Source organism: Planococcus citri, chromosome 5 (genome assembly GCF_950023065.1).
Source record: "Planococcus citri chromosome 5, ihPlaCitr1.1, whole genome shotgun sequence".
Classification (NCBI taxonomy): domain Eukaryota; kingdom Metazoa; phylum Arthropoda; class Insecta; order Hemiptera; family Pseudococcidae; genus Planococcus; species Planococcus citri.
In genome coordinates, this window is record NC_088681.1 from 41,932,939 (window position 1) to 41,947,842 (window position 14,904).

General features: G+C 33.7%; 2 protein-coding genes across 2 annotated transcripts; one reads left to right on the forward strand and one right to left on the reverse strand.

Annotated features, from left to right (window-relative positions):
* Positions 1 to 2,140: 2,140 nt before the first annotated feature.
* On the forward strand, positions 2,141 to 5,436 carry LOC135848279 (maltase 1-like). Its single transcript, XM_065368157.1, has 10 exons — positions 2,141 to 2,358; positions 2,445 to 2,624; positions 2,709 to 2,869; positions 3,095 to 3,220; positions 3,351 to 3,598; positions 3,699 to 3,894; positions 3,983 to 4,223; positions 4,294 to 4,489; positions 4,823 to 4,966; positions 5,074 to 5,436. The coding sequence occupies exons 1-10, from the start codon at positions 2,214 to 2,216 to the stop codon at positions 5,156 to 5,158; spliced, it is 1,722 nt and encodes a 573-aa protein (XP_065224229.1). The 5' UTR covers positions 2,141 to 2,213; the 3' UTR covers positions 5,159 to 5,436.
* Positions 5,437 to 7,498: 2,062 nt separating this feature from the next.
* Positions 7,499 to 12,710, reverse strand: LOC135847675 (maltase 1-like). Its single transcript, XM_065367331.1, has 10 exons — positions 12,480 to 12,710; positions 11,261 to 11,443; positions 10,124 to 10,284; positions 9,918 to 10,043; positions 9,593 to 9,834; positions 8,906 to 9,101; positions 8,306 to 8,507; positions 8,040 to 8,238; positions 7,783 to 7,923; positions 7,499 to 7,680 (listed from the first exon to the last, which is right to left on the reverse strand). Exons 1-10 carry the CDS (start codon positions 12,667 to 12,669, stop codon positions 7,596 to 7,598), a joined length of 1,725 nt encoding a protein of 574 aa, XP_065223403.1. The 5' UTR covers positions 12,670 to 12,710; the 3' UTR covers positions 7,499 to 7,595.
* Between the last annotated feature and the right edge of the window lie 2,194 nt (positions 12,711 to 14,904).

Here is a 14,904-nt window from a genome sequence, read left to right on the forward strand (position 1 = left end):
CATACTCAGACTTATTCAAAAAGAATATAACGCTTGATTATGCAATATAAATGTCTGATCAGTGATTGACATATCTTTATTAAGTAAATTGAAAACTCATTGAATTTTATATTTGCATAAATTTATGAAATTATACTCTTCTTTTTGTGAGTAAGTGATTCGAATGTATTATTGAAGATTTTTACATTCAGTGTCTTCAATAAATTTGCTATACTTACCTATCTACCTATACCTACCAGTTTGACACGCAGGGTGATTATTAAGGCATTCAGATGGGTCTCATTTTGTTTTTATGCTAAATAAAGAGTTGAACAATGACTAAAAATTGTGAAAATGGCATCAAACGTAAAACCACTAGGTGCAAAATGAACCTTTTTTCATACCTTATTTACCTACTCGTAGTATGTCCATGTCGTAGTAGGCACATCTTAGTGGATAATTTAAAGCTAGATCGAAAGAGCACGACAAAAATATACCACCAAACATTTCAGAGCTAAAATGCACTTTTTCACCTATGATGAATTTTTAAAAAGCAAATATTGGCCCAAAATGGAAAAAAATCAAAATTCCACCAAACCAATATAGAAAGCTAAAATTTGGAATATATCCTATTTAAGATCCTCCAAATCTATTGGAAACGGTTTCCAGTCATTTTGAGCATTTCTGGAGTCTCCAGCAGATTTCTGGAACTCGAAATTTCCACCAAATTTCAGAAAACGAAGATGGAAAGCTGAAATTCACACTATGGTCTAAATGCAACGTGCTCAGACGACTGGCGGTAGTTTCGATCGTTTTGAACGCGCCAGCAGCATTTTGGAAATTCCAGTTTTCTGAAAAACACCCTATAGAATCGGTCCAAATCAACTTTAGCACGAATGCTCGCGGTTGATGCTTGTTCGTAACCCTCTTGATCGATTAGGTAGCATTTTTCCAAAATCGACGTCTGCCAATTCGGAACGGTATTTTTGTCCAACAATTTATTTATTTTAAACTGCGATTTCTAAAAAGTCACAGGAGCCATTAAAACGGCTTGAAACCATCTGCCTATTCGGCATATCAAAAAATTGGTATAAACTTAATTCCAGAGTTTTCCGTCAAACAGAGTGAACACAGTGAATTTTTTAAATTTTCAATTATAAAATTATTGTTGGACAACAGACGTTAAATGGTTCCGAACTGGCAGACGTTGATTTTGGAAAAATATTGTGTACCTATGGTGGAAATTTCGAGCTCCAAAAATCTGCTGAAGACTCCAGAAATGCTCAAAACGACTGGACAGCGTTTCCATTCGGTTTGACGGGTCTTAAATAAGGTATGTAAGTACCTTTCAGCTTTCTAGGTTAATTTATTAAAATTTTGAGTTTTTTCCATTTTGAGCCCAAATTTTATTTTCAAAAATTCACCAAAGGGCCAAAAAATGCATTTTGGGGTTCAAAAATGTTTCTGCCAGATGGATTACCTTGTCAGAAGAAATTTCAACTGTAGAGGTGCGCCTGGAAGGGAGATGAGTATGGAGAAGGTGATGGAGAAGGTGAATTTCTCAAATATTTGCATTCATTGTGTGAAAACATGGAAAGAAATAATTTTCTGAATCTGGGAAGGTATTTTGGAACACAGCGATTTCAAGTTTCTGGTCATTATTGCCAATTTCAAAAAACCGAGAAAAATTTCCGACAAATTGCCAAAAAGTTGCCAACTTTTTTTTACAGATTTTTCACCGTGCAAAGAAAATTGTATTCGCAATTTTTACTTGAAATTTTCACCAAGTTTATTTGAAATTTTTTCAAGTTATTTATTTTATTTTAAAAAAATATCATCTGTAACCTCACAACTAATAAGTCCAATCTTGTAAGCATGCTGGTGAATTGACGAGCACAGAAAAATGAAAAAAAAATGAACCACGTATACGTCTATATGTCAATGAAATTTACATCGTATTACGTAAAAAACAATAGGTACCTATTAGATAATATTCATTCATACCATGTCCTACTTAAATACTTCATTTTGAAAAAAATGAGTCAGGCAAATTGCGTTTGATTGCGTGGGGTTCTCAGAACTTATCAAATTTCAATAAGATTGAATCATTGTTCTCATACTTGACTACGGTGCACTTATTATAATATATAAAAACTCGATGGAATCATCAACACTTTATGTAAATGATTTGCCGTAGATCAGTTCATACCTACGTGAAGTTTTTCTAATTCAAAATGAAAATTTTTTTAGCAGTAATTTTCTTATTCCACATGTCGCAAGGTGCATTGGACAGCACCTGGTGGAAGTATACAAATTTATATGAAGTGTTTGTGCCAGCTTTCAAAGATGGAAATGGAGACGGAATGGGTGATATTAAAGGTATGTAATGTACATCATTTGTTTTACATCACTTATACAGTACACTAAAGGGTAAGGTAATTAATTCAAAAAAAATTTTCGTGTAGGTTTAATTTCCAAACTTGATCATTTTGTGGAACTGGGTATCGAGACAGTGTACCTCACCCCTATTTACCCTTCTCCTATGGCTGACAGTGGATACGATATCACAGACTTCACCGCTATTCATCCAAGTATGGGGACGATGAAGGATTTTGATACTTTAATGAGAGAAACAAAGGCTAGAGGTATATACATATAATTATCGAACATTACTTTATCGTCAACTGAAAATTTTTTTAAATCGTTACCTACTTTACTCTTTTTCAAAGGTATAAAGGTCGTTCTGGACATGGTAGTAAATCACAGCAGTGATGAGCACCCCTGGTTCATTAAATCGGTAAATAAAACAGAACCATACACTGACTATTACATCTGGAAAAATCCCAAAGGTTTCGATAAAAAAGGAAAACCAATACCACCAAATAATTGGGTAAGTAAAAATAACTAAGTGAAATTTGAATCAGTTTACTCATCTGTTGGATTTTTCTCTAAATTTCATTCAAGAAATTCAATTACTAATCAAGTTAATGAGTAATTGATGAAATTTCATTAGCTATCAAATTTAAGAAAAATACTAATTCAACACATAGGTAAATAGATTTTATTTAATTAAGGCAACAATAAATTTAAAAGCTTGAGAATATTTTCAAACCAGCTGAACCAATTTGATGGTACCGCTTGGAGATGGAACAAGAAAAGGAAGCAATTTTATATGCATCAGTTTACATCAGAACAGCCTGATTTCAATTTACGAAATCCAAGAGTGATCAACGAAATGAAGGTACCAAACCTTAATCATGTTCGATTATACTGCCATCAGCCATGGGAGTAATTCGTTGTGATTCAAAAAAACTCCCAAAAAATACGAAGGTTTTTAATTTCATGAGCTTTGATTCATTTCTTGTTCGCAGAAAATATTCAATTTTTGGCTCAGAAAAGGTGTAGCCGGTTTTCGACTCGATGCTGTTAAACATTTGGTAGAAGATGATCAGTTCAGAGACGAACCTGCTATCTCAGAAAAAGTAGATATGTACAACACAACCAACGTCAATGATCTGAAACATATTTATACGCATAATTTATGGGAATCTTACCAAATTGTTCACGAACTACGTATGGTTTGCGAGAAATTTGTAAACCGATCTGCAGATTTTGAAAGGTAAAGAAATAATATGCTCAAAAGTCAGCCTTTAATAGTAAAAAATGATCTTTCCATCGATCCAGCCAACTTATGACTTATTGGCTTGTTTTCATTTTAGAATTCTTATTACTGAAGATTATGTCACTGGAGATATGCTGTATCGATATTACGACACTAAAGATTATAAAATTGCGCAATTACCCTTAAATTTTATTTTGGATTACATTGATCGATATGTGAATGCCACAGTTTATGATGAAATGATTAATGAATATCTAGATGGCCTACCCACTGGAGCGACACCCTGCTGGAATGTAAGATCTTCACGTTTAATATTCCGCAGTTAATTTCTGTCATCTTTTTCCTTATAGCCATTCTCTTGATCTAATGTTTTTTTTATAGTCTGAAAATCACGATAAATGGAGAAAAGCGTTGATATTCACCGAAGAATATGCTTTCATATTCCCCACAATGACAATGCTGCTGCCTGGAGTAGCATATTTATATTATGGTCAAGAAATAGGTGTAACTGGTTCGCATATTCGATCCGATCTGGCGGTAAATAAATACGCAGACGATTTTACTCAATCTTCCAGGGATTCTTATAGGCTTCCAATGCAATGGGATGATTCGTTGAATTCAGGTAAATTAAAAAAAAATACTTAGCGTTCATTTTGAATTCATCTAAATATTTTTTGCCTTCATTTTTGCAGGATTTTCAAATAATCGCAAAACAATCCTACCTCTGACTACGAATTACTGGAGAATAAATGTGAAAAATCAAAAACAGCAAAAATACAGCCATTATCACATGTTCAAGAAAATGCTGAAATTAAGAAAAACAGAAACGATAAAACACGGAGATTTTAAATCTTACGTAATTTCTACTTGGGTGTTTGCATTTACCAGGTACAAATTACTTTTAAGATCACCACAAAGTGTCTGAGGAATGACGATGAAACTGAAAATTTGTATAAATCGAGTACTTTCAATTTAATTTTCTTCTTTGAAAAGTGCTCGCCCCTTCAGTTCTCAAGATAGGCAACATGTTCATCTTGAGTGTTTTTTTGGTGGTGGTAGGTGGTTTACATGAAAGTACAAATTATTTCCATATTGAATATCATTTTTCAAACACCTTGTTCTTGTGTATTAGGTGCTATGTGTAGTGTTAAAGTACATACCTAGGTATGAACGCATTTCGTCGATCACAATTTTGAACTTAATGAAATCATATTCCTACAGGACATTGAAAGGACACGAGTCTTACGTGGCAATCTTCAACATGGGAACCGATACAGAATTCGTCGATTTGCACAATTCAATTGACAGTTTACCAAAATCACTAGTCGTAGAAATAGCAAGTCGGAATTCAGGATATAAACCTGGGTATGCTGCTTAGTGCTTATTATGCCAAGTTGAAATGATTTGCTTTTAAATGATACCTAATGAAATGTTTACTACATTACCTTGGTATTTTGATTTCATTATTCCAGAGACAAGCTATCAAGCTCTCCGAAAATACCAAAAATACTGGTGTTGCGGCCATCTGCTACTCTAGTTTTCAGCTCAGATAATTAGCAGAATTATACCTGACCATGTAACTGTGAACGGATGTACGATACTATGAATCGCAATCGTAAATGTTCGAGTAAGCAATGCCGATGTGGAATTCCAAATTTGATTAATATCAGAAAATAGATCTAGCCGACACGTACGTCTATACTTATTTGTGTTCAAAATTTTGAACACGATTGCAGGTCGCAAAAAATTGGTTCAATTTCCATTTAATGTACTTACATATAGCCTAATCCTATATTTTATGAAAATAAATAAAATTGTAGTAAATAATTAATTCATAAATTATTGTAGTCATTTTCATATTGAGAAATTTTTGGGCTGAGGTCACCAAAAAATTTTGTAATTCCAAAATTTGTCAACGAAAATAAGAAAATTAGGTATAACATTGAAAAACATTACCTAACTTATGTTTATGGCTTTCATTGAAATTTCAAATTTCATACATTAGAAATCCTATAGCAACCTTCAATGAAGTTGTACATACAAATCAAAACTGCCGCCTGTAACCTGACAGCAGACAGCCCATTAAGCGCATAGTCTACGTCAATTGGCAATTCAAGTACCTACCTATTATATCTACACAATCAAGAACGTAATGAATTCGTATCTAAGTATTTGTTACAATGATTCAACTTTGTGCTTATGAAAGTACTGTAGATTAAGTGCCAATTGAAAATAGGTACTTGTCAATAATTTCTGGACGTTTCACAAAAAAAAAGCAAACCAGAATTTCTATGGTGTGATAAGATTTTCAGCTGCCGAAGTTAATTGCGCCTTCTGGAGTGATTTGAAATTGCTGGAAAAAATCCAACTTTTCCTGGAGCCTCTGGATTGGTCCAAAAATGATGAAAATCGATTCGTAGGGCCAACTTCAAGGGAAGGCGAAGTTTCGAGTAATTTATTGCAAAAATTGACGATTTTGAATTTTTTTTTTGATGATTTGAGATTTTTTATTTTGGTTGTCAAAAAATAGATATGTACCATATTTCAACTCGTCACTTCGGATTTTTGATTCACCGACTCTAATCGATTTGGGACATGGAACTTATAATGGGATTAAATTTTAAGCTGGCGAAGTTGATTATACAACTCCTTGCGGAACGATTTGAAATAGCTGAAGAAAAGTCAATTTTTGGTGGAGGCTTCAGTTCGGTCTAAAAATGGTGCCAATCGATTTGGGGAGTCGATTTTTGCATACAAACCATGTTTCAAATTTGTATCTCTACGTTTGCTTTTTTTGTAGATTTTCAACATACCAAAAGGCTATTTTGGTCATTTTTAAAAAGTTGCCAAGAATCTAAAAATCAACTTCGGTAGCTGAAAATGTGGTTCTTAGGTCTTTGCCACGCGACATGCTCTTTCAGTAAGCCAAATTTCAGCAAAGGAAGGGGGCGTTTGAGGTCCTCTTTCGACCTACGGGCCATACCCAAGTTTCATTCCAAACAAGAAGTTCTGCTGTGAGTCTAACTATTTCGTTCTTAATTTCGTGAATGAAACATATGTACATGGAATTGAATTCTTTTTCCTTTAGTGAATCGCATAGTTACTTCTTGAGCAGCAAAATTAATTCTAAGAACAAATTCTTTTTATTAGCCTATAGATGAATTTTTTCAGGGTAGATGTTCTCAAAATGACAGGGACTAATTTTGTTGTAAAAATTAAAAAATATAGAAAAAATTGACAAATTTGGTCAAAATTCGGGCTGATGTTGTAAATGAGTGTCTTTCATGATATGTTGTGAGAAAAAAAATTCGGCCGTGATTGGTCAATTTAGGCGGGAAAATCGCGAGAAAAACATTTTTTTTGTATTTTTGAAGGTCTTCCACCTGTATAAAAAATTCTGAGAAAAATACCCAAGTATGTATAATGTTGTGCATCGTTTAAAAGCTGAAAATTTGCATTTTCCCCAGAGCCCTTGGAAGCATCTCACATTCTTGCAAGTTTGAAAAAAATCGAGTGATAACTGCCAAAGTAGAAATTTTTCAACTAAAATTGTATTTTTATCCCACTTTATGGGGTCTAGCATACTTTGGCGATTTAATAATTTTATCATAGAGGTTTTGGATTCAGGAGCAACTTCCATTGGTTATAGTTGCTAAATCCGAAGATGAGGCCAGATTGTCTATTTTATCCGGCTAAGCTCTTTGCTCAATAGATCAAATACCTACTTTGCTAACATAATGTACTCGTACGAGAATTACTAAGTAAGTAGGTACGTTTTTTCCCAGAAAAAGAGTATAATAATTATTTGAAGCGCAATAAATAGATAAATAGCTTACTTATTCAACTTACACACTAAGTAAATAAATAGCTACATTATTTTACAACTTTTTTACAAAAAAAAAATCAAATCAAGTTTTCAAGAACTATTTATACTTATATTATTTTGTGAATATTCTAAAATTCCAGCATTAGAATAACCGGGCACATTTTTTTTTCAGTCCACTCGAATCCTTTTAGGGTAGAGTACCACTGTTGATTGGGGCTCCAATCTGAATTTTCGTTTGGTGTTTATTACATCGCTGTCACAAAAAAAAAATCATGAGAGAAATCACAGATCCATGTTCCTCTAAAAATATATTTAAAAAAAAAACAAAAATCGAAATGTAAATAAAAAATTTTACCCCGTTTCATAATCTGAATTATTACTAGCTAATTTTACGACCATTCGATGAGGTAATTTTTCTATTGATTGTCTTAGATTGACAAATTCCGTTGTATTTCCCAAATTGAACGTCGCCAAATAAATTTCATTATCTAATCTCCTGTACATAAGGAAATTCAAAATAGGTTATGTATGTACTTAGATCTTCGTACACGTGCATCTAAAGAAAATCATCTCAAAAATTTTAAAGCACCTGTCGGATAACTGTAATCTTACCTCGTAAAAGAATAAACCCAATCAGAAAGCACGTACGATTTAACATCACCATATTTGAGGACATCGGATTTTCTCCATGATATCATGGTTTTCACTTTATTGTAATGACTATCTTTCTCGGCCTTCTGTTTCTTTACATTGTTCTTTCGATAATCAGGACTTATTGGCAGATATGGTTTAGAATTATTGTTGGTAAATCCTACATACATATTCATTCATATTAGATGTTTTTTTTATTTCACCATTCGATAATTATTCATATTTACCTGCATTCGTACTATCGTCCCAGATCATTGGAAGTCTCTGAGATTCTATACTCTTATCAGGAAAGCGCCATCCTGCCACTCCCAACTCTTGTCCATAATAAATATACGCTACTCCAGGTAGCAGCAAAACCATTGTTGTCAAAATTAACTCATATTCTTCGTTAAATACTTGCGCTTTTCTAGGTATGTCATGATTTTCTGACTATAGGTACAGACAGAAAATAGGGATTTTGGTGATGTAGAGATAAGTATAATCGGATTTTAATTTTATCATCAGCTTTTAGGTATATGCTAAGCCTATACCATCTGTTGGTGCAACGAAAGTGAATTTTTCCCAAGTACCTACATATGTAGGTACTTATACTTATACGAATAGAATTACCTACACGATTTCAAATAGGATCTGAGGTTTCTTACCAAGTAAACAAATTTTGGCAAACGCACCATTCGATGAAACTTTATCCACCTAAAAGACTTGAAACATTCTGAAACCTATTCAAGTTCAGGACCACAATTTTCCAAATCACGGTCCTGTTCATTCTTGTATCGTTTTGTTGTCCCAACAGATGAAAAAGGTGAGCTGCCACAAATGTAACTTACAACCCAGTTGGCAATCGATCCACGAGGTAAACAGCCTAGATAACCATCCACCAGGTTTCGATAGTAGAAGGCGTTTTCGTAATGATACGACCAAGTTATCCAATAACTCAGAGGAAAGTGAACTAATTTGTAATCGCTTGATCCGTATATTCGATACAATTCCTTTTTTCGACTGTTTGACTCTGGTACTAGAATCCTAATAAAAATATCATCATAAGCTAATTTAATATCACTATGCTATACAGCTATACAAGCAGAAAAAGTTCAGTAGGCTCTCATTCGGCCCCAATTATACCTAAGAAGCCCATTTTTTTAAAATAGAAAGCCCTCGACGAGTACATACTTGATGCGAAAAATATAGCGAAGCCCAAATTTTGAATTTATAAGGGCCCCAAATTTGGGAAAAAGGGTGCTAAAATCAACATACAATTTTTTTGGAAATATGTTTTCTTTCAAATTGCATTTTGAACCAAATTCCAAAATTTGAACCGATTTGGTCCCATACAGGAGGAGATATGCCCTAAAAACCAATTTTTGGCCCCCCTTCTCTAAAATGAAAACTGGACCGATTTTGCTCATTTTTGTTTTAAAATGCTCCTTATGACGTGTAGATATGTTATAAAACATTTTGAATACAATATAGGTATATATACTCAAAATTTTAAAGCCAAGAGTTTTTTTACCTACCTTTCAAAATCTCCGCTCTTTATTGTTAAATAATCAGTAATCTGTCTAAGTTTGTGTACGACCTCGAGGCTGTCGTCTACATGCTGTGTGAACATATTTACTTGATCATATCGAGTTTTAATTACTGGAGTTGAAAGATTGAGCATTGGTTCATTCCGAAATTCAGCATCTTCTACGAAATGTTCGTAGGCGTCTAACCTGAAGCCTGCGACACCTTTGTCGGACCAAAACTCCATTATTTTCTGAAAAATAATTGACTCTAGTATTTGCAGGAATAAATCATAGGAATAGTTATTGTTATCGTGCTTTGCAGAAATAATTTTACCTTGAATTCGTGCAGAACATAAATATTGCGTAGATTCAAATCTGGCATTTCTTTGATAAATTGATGAAGATAAAACTGTTTTCTTTTTGCATTCCACGTCCAAGAGCTTCCTTCGATTACATTTTGCTGCGTAGGACACCAAATAGGAGGATTAGATACGTTCAAAGTTATAAATCAGAACGTAGGTAGATAATATTAATTCGTACCCAGTTGTTAGGAGGTATAGGATTTCCATTTCTGTCATAACCAGCAGGGTCTTTCCATACATAGTAATCAGTGTATGGTTTTTTTTTGTTCACTGAGTGAATAAACCAAGGATGCTTGTTGCTACTATGATTTATCACCATATCTATGATCAACTTCAGATCTACAAACGAGTAATGATGTAGATTAATTAATCACTGAACGTATGATATGTAATACCTAATGTATATTTTAGGGGATCGCCAAGAAAAAAAAGTCTGCAGATTTTGACCAAATTCAGCAGAAACCTTCACCCACTAAAAATTTTAGCTTCGGAGGTGCCCCTGGAAGAGCTGTTTTGGGAAAAATGACCAAGTCTCAAATGAAAGTAGGTATTGAGATTCTGCGTCGATTTATGCTATTGATAGCGTAAAAATTCAAGACCACTTTTAGTTAGGGTTTGACTGAGCGACTGAAAATTTGCAAATCGCTCCTCCCTTGAAAACCAAAATATTGAAATAGGTAAGATCCTATCATATTTTGGAACACAATAAAGCCAATTTTTTGATCATTTTTGCCAACTTCAAAAAATAAAATAAAAAATGGCCAAAAACTTATAAATTTTTTTCGATTTTTGAAGTTGGTAAAAATGATCAAAAAATTGCCACCCCTGCGTTACAAAATATTTCCTCAGTATCAGAAATTCAGGAATTATATTTTTCAATATTTTAGCATAATATTAATGCGAAATATCGGCGAAAAAAACATTTTCAAAGCACGCGAATTTATCCAAAAATAAGCGATTTGCAAATTTTCAACCACTCAGTAAAATCTTATAAAAGTGATCTTGGCTCTTGGATTTTTACGGCAATAGACGAGACCATTTTTCCGAAACAGGTTGTGAAACGACGGGAGCGAAAAAACCATGATTTTTTCGAAAACGCTCCCTCTTTCGAGGCCCAAATCTTTCCGGGGGCACCTCTGGAGCTAAAATTCTTTGTTTGTAACTTTAAACTCAAAATAGTCTCTGCTGAATTTGGTCAATATTTACACACTTTTTTTGGCGATAACCAGTTGATAATAGTTTTCTAGGCATCTGTAATTGTGTAAGTTAGCTATAAGTAATTAATATTACACTACATTTGATTAGAATTTCTCACTTCTTTTATTCATTTCTTCCATGAGTTCGTCAAAATCGTGCATTGTTCCCAACAAAGGATTTACTCCAACATAATCAATAATATCGTAGCCAGCGTATTTAACATCCGGACTCTTACAATGAGGTGTTATTAATATAGTTTCGATCCCAAGATCAACCAAATAATCAAGTTTCGAGGTTAAACCTGTAGGAGTTGTGATATTCGATCAATTACGTAAATGGAACATTAGCTGTGCTGTGTGAGTGTGGAAGGACGGGTATGATGGGTGGTTTACTAGACGGCATGTAAGTATGATTAATATGGCAACAACTTGGCAATTAGGTACCCACTTTGAAGGGAGTGGTGAGAATCGGATTCTCGCTGGAAAGGGATCACATTTTTGAGAATGATAATCACATTCTTTTTGCGATTTTCAACTTGAAAATACCTAGGTACTAAAACGAAGAATCAAAAAATCATCCTCTCTATGATCACACTTTGGTTACTTTGTAAAAATGGTTCAGAAACGTCTTCAGGTTTGAAAATATTTTGGTAACTCCTCAGACCCATCCACTCTATTGTTCTATAAAATACTTACAGAAACGTGTTTAAGTACCTAGTATGTAAATGTACTTATATATTTCAATACTTCACTCTCTCGTATTAAAAAAAAATTGAGATCCCACCCCTCTATAGGGTTCAATTCGGAGTTTCGAAGGAAATGAACTCGAGAAATGGATTCAGTCAGAGATGAAGCATTTTGAATAGGTAAAACAAAAAAAATCACTCGGGAATTGCGAGAACCGAATTTTCTTACAATTCGAATCAGAATTTCATTGTAAAAGAATCACATTATTGAGAATCGCATTCCTCTTTTCTGAAAAATTGCACCCATAAGTATAATTTCTTTTTGTGATTTCCAACTTGAAAATATTTTTTAAAAATTAAAAAACGATCCTTCCCATAATATATGATCCTATTTTGACAATTTAGTGAAAATATAGCTTCAGAAACGGTCGATTTCCTGAAGTTGAGGAATCACATCATAAAGAATTGGATTCCGGATCCCCTAAATCAAAAGTGCCTCTTGAGCTTACGGCACAAATCTCTCAACTTTTGAATGAAAACTTGCGCGTCAATCAATTCTCAACCTTATTATGCAGTTTAAGAAGCATTATCTAAATTATACATAAATACATACTTAGGTAGGTACTTATTCAATGTTGAGTTTCCAATTTACCTTTCAAATCTCCATAACCATCCCCATCACCATCCATGAATGATGGTAAAAGCACTTGATATAAGGTTGTGTTTTTCCACCATGTTCTATCGATAGTTGTGTAATCCCACCATGCTACATCTGTTGTTCCAAATGCACTTCGAAAGAAACACATGAAAGCAATTAAGAATTTCACCTTTAGCGTGAACATTCTGAGAAAAACTCACACGTCAACTTGAAAATAAAAGTGAATACAAAATCAATGAAAGAGGAGAAACTAAACATTTATCGATCTGAAATTATCAATTTATATAGGAAATATAGGTACCGTCTCAACTAGGTGTAATTGAGCTGATACTTTTATGGCTGGATTTGAGTTTAAGATAGCCTTGAAAAATCAATAGGTACTCACAGATCCAAAATTTTTGATAGCCTACTCAATGACTGAAAATGCGATATAGAGAGATTTACCAGGCAATTGAAAATGTCTGCCATTAGCCATAAAATTCCTCCGTGTTTCAGATAATGTCTTTAGACAAAAGTAAGTAGGTACGTGAGTACTCATGAACAGGCCTAATAACCAGCATCGAGCAGCTAGGGCACCACCATGGCCGGCAAAAGTCTTTGTTCTCTTTGGAAGAATTTTGTAAATGTTTCCCATTTTTTTTCATAAAAAATCGAACAAATTTTAATAGGTAATTTTATTCATATATTTTTAAAAACTCGCTGAAAAATAAAATAAAATGCTAAGAAATTTTGAAAATTAACAGACTATGGGTATAAAAGTTGTTTAAAATTAAGACAAAGGAGCAAAGATCTGAGAAAATAACGTTGAAAGTTTTCAAAATAAAAACTTCTATGCTGGCTAAAAAAAATTTTTTAATTAAAAAATTTGACAAGGGTGGCTGGGATTGTTTAGATAGCTCATTGGCTAGGATTGTTTATCTCTATGAGATTTGCCCAGAATTTAAAAAAAATTGTGAAGGGACCGGATGAATATTCCGTAAAAATTTTGAATATTTTTGCGAACCAGTGGTTGGGAGTGGTGAAGTCATTTTGGATTATTAACAAAACAAAACTGAGGGTTGAACAGGTAAAATTATAAACACTTGCACTCGAAATAAAACCAATTTTCGAAAGCTTATTCGAGCTTTTAACCAATTTGTTTTAAATTTTTCCATGAGCAAACTTAAATTTTGGTTTCACCAAGTCTAGGTACCTATATATTTTTCAATAGCAAATTTTGCAAAGGGTGGCTTTAATAAATTTGTAAGATTAAACTGTTGGATAAGATTTCGGCTTACCTATGTACTTTCAAGTCAAATCCATGTACACTAATTGTATTTATCTTGATCATAAAATCATTATGAAATGTACTTACCTAAGTTATAGCTACGAGTATCATATAAACTACAATATCAATAAATACGAATTACTAGCAGGTGCTCATACGTACATATTTTACGTTCTTCATTAAACGAATAAAATGTAGACTTATATCACGTATGAGTATTTATGAAAGGATTTTGCGACTTCGGATGTGAAATAATAAAATTTTAAAACAATGGAACAGACTTCGTACAAAGTGTATACTTACAAACGTTTGTTTAATGATGCTTTCGAGTAAGAGTGCCTATCATGATACGCATTCAATGCTTAGGTACCTATACCTACATGCCTACCTACATATGTATGTACCTATGTAAGTACAGGGTGTCCAGAAATATCGAGTACTCCAAAAAAAGTTTTTCATTAAAAATATAGGTTGGCAACGTGAAATAGATGCATATGATTGGTGGAATGTTATCTCTCCAGTCCAACAACCAATCATGTGCTATCATTATCATCATTCACTGTGACCAACCAAAGTATTTTAGCAGAAAACTTTTTTTAGGGGTACTCGATATTTTTGGGCACCTTGTACCTACTTACCTACTCGTACCTAGTGCCTAAGACCTGCATTACCTATTCGGTAATGGTTTATGGTTAACATCTTTCATTCTGTAGAGAATTTTTGGTCCTATATTTTTTTCATATCACGCATGGTTTGCTAGATGAATGCAAAAAAAAACAAATAGGGAGAAGGACGGCTGAGAGTCCAGAAAAAGGGAAAAGCGTACAGGGAGTTCGTGGGGATACTTGAAATTTTTGTTTAGTGTGTGAAAAAAGCCCCCCCCCCCCATACCAAAATTCAGCTTCCCCCTACTTTTCCACTACTAAAATACTAATTCTCCTGAACTGATGTTATAGACTGGGATGTGCTTTACAGCAATTCACTATTTACTCAAATGATGAGTAGTTTTAGTTTAACCCTTTACATTGGCAACACTGACGAGATCATCTGCGAATCTGGTCACTAACCAGATTTGCAGATTGGACCTCGTCACAGTTCAACTTCAGGGGTTAGCAGAATTGTCGAGTAAATTGCACCGTTCAGTCGGCTTAT

Coding starts and splice junctions, on each gene's coding strand:
- LOC135848279 (XM_065368157.1), top strand. CDS start 2,214: ATGAAAATTTTTTTAGCAGTAATTTTCTTATTCCACATGTCGCAAGGT. Junction 3,895..3,982: donor GAGCGACACCCTGCTGGAAT/GTAAGATCTTCA, acceptor TTTTTTTTATAG/TCTGAAAATCACGATAAATG. Junction 4,490..4,822: donor TGGGTGTTTGCATTTACCAG/GTACAAATTACT, acceptor ATATTCCTACAG/GACATTGAAAGGACACGAGT.
- LOC135847675 (XM_065367331.1), bottom strand. CDS start 12,669: ATGTTCACGCTAAAGGTGAAATTCTTAATTGCTTTCATGTGTTTCTTT. Junction 11,444..12,479: donor TGGTTATGGAGATTTGAAAG/GTAAATTGGAAA, acceptor CAACTCCTACAG/GTTTAACCTCGAAACTTGAT. Junction 9,102..9,592: donor AAGAGCGGAGATTTTGAAAG/GTAGGTAAAAAA, acceptor TATTTTTATTAG/GATTCTAGTACCAGAGTCAA.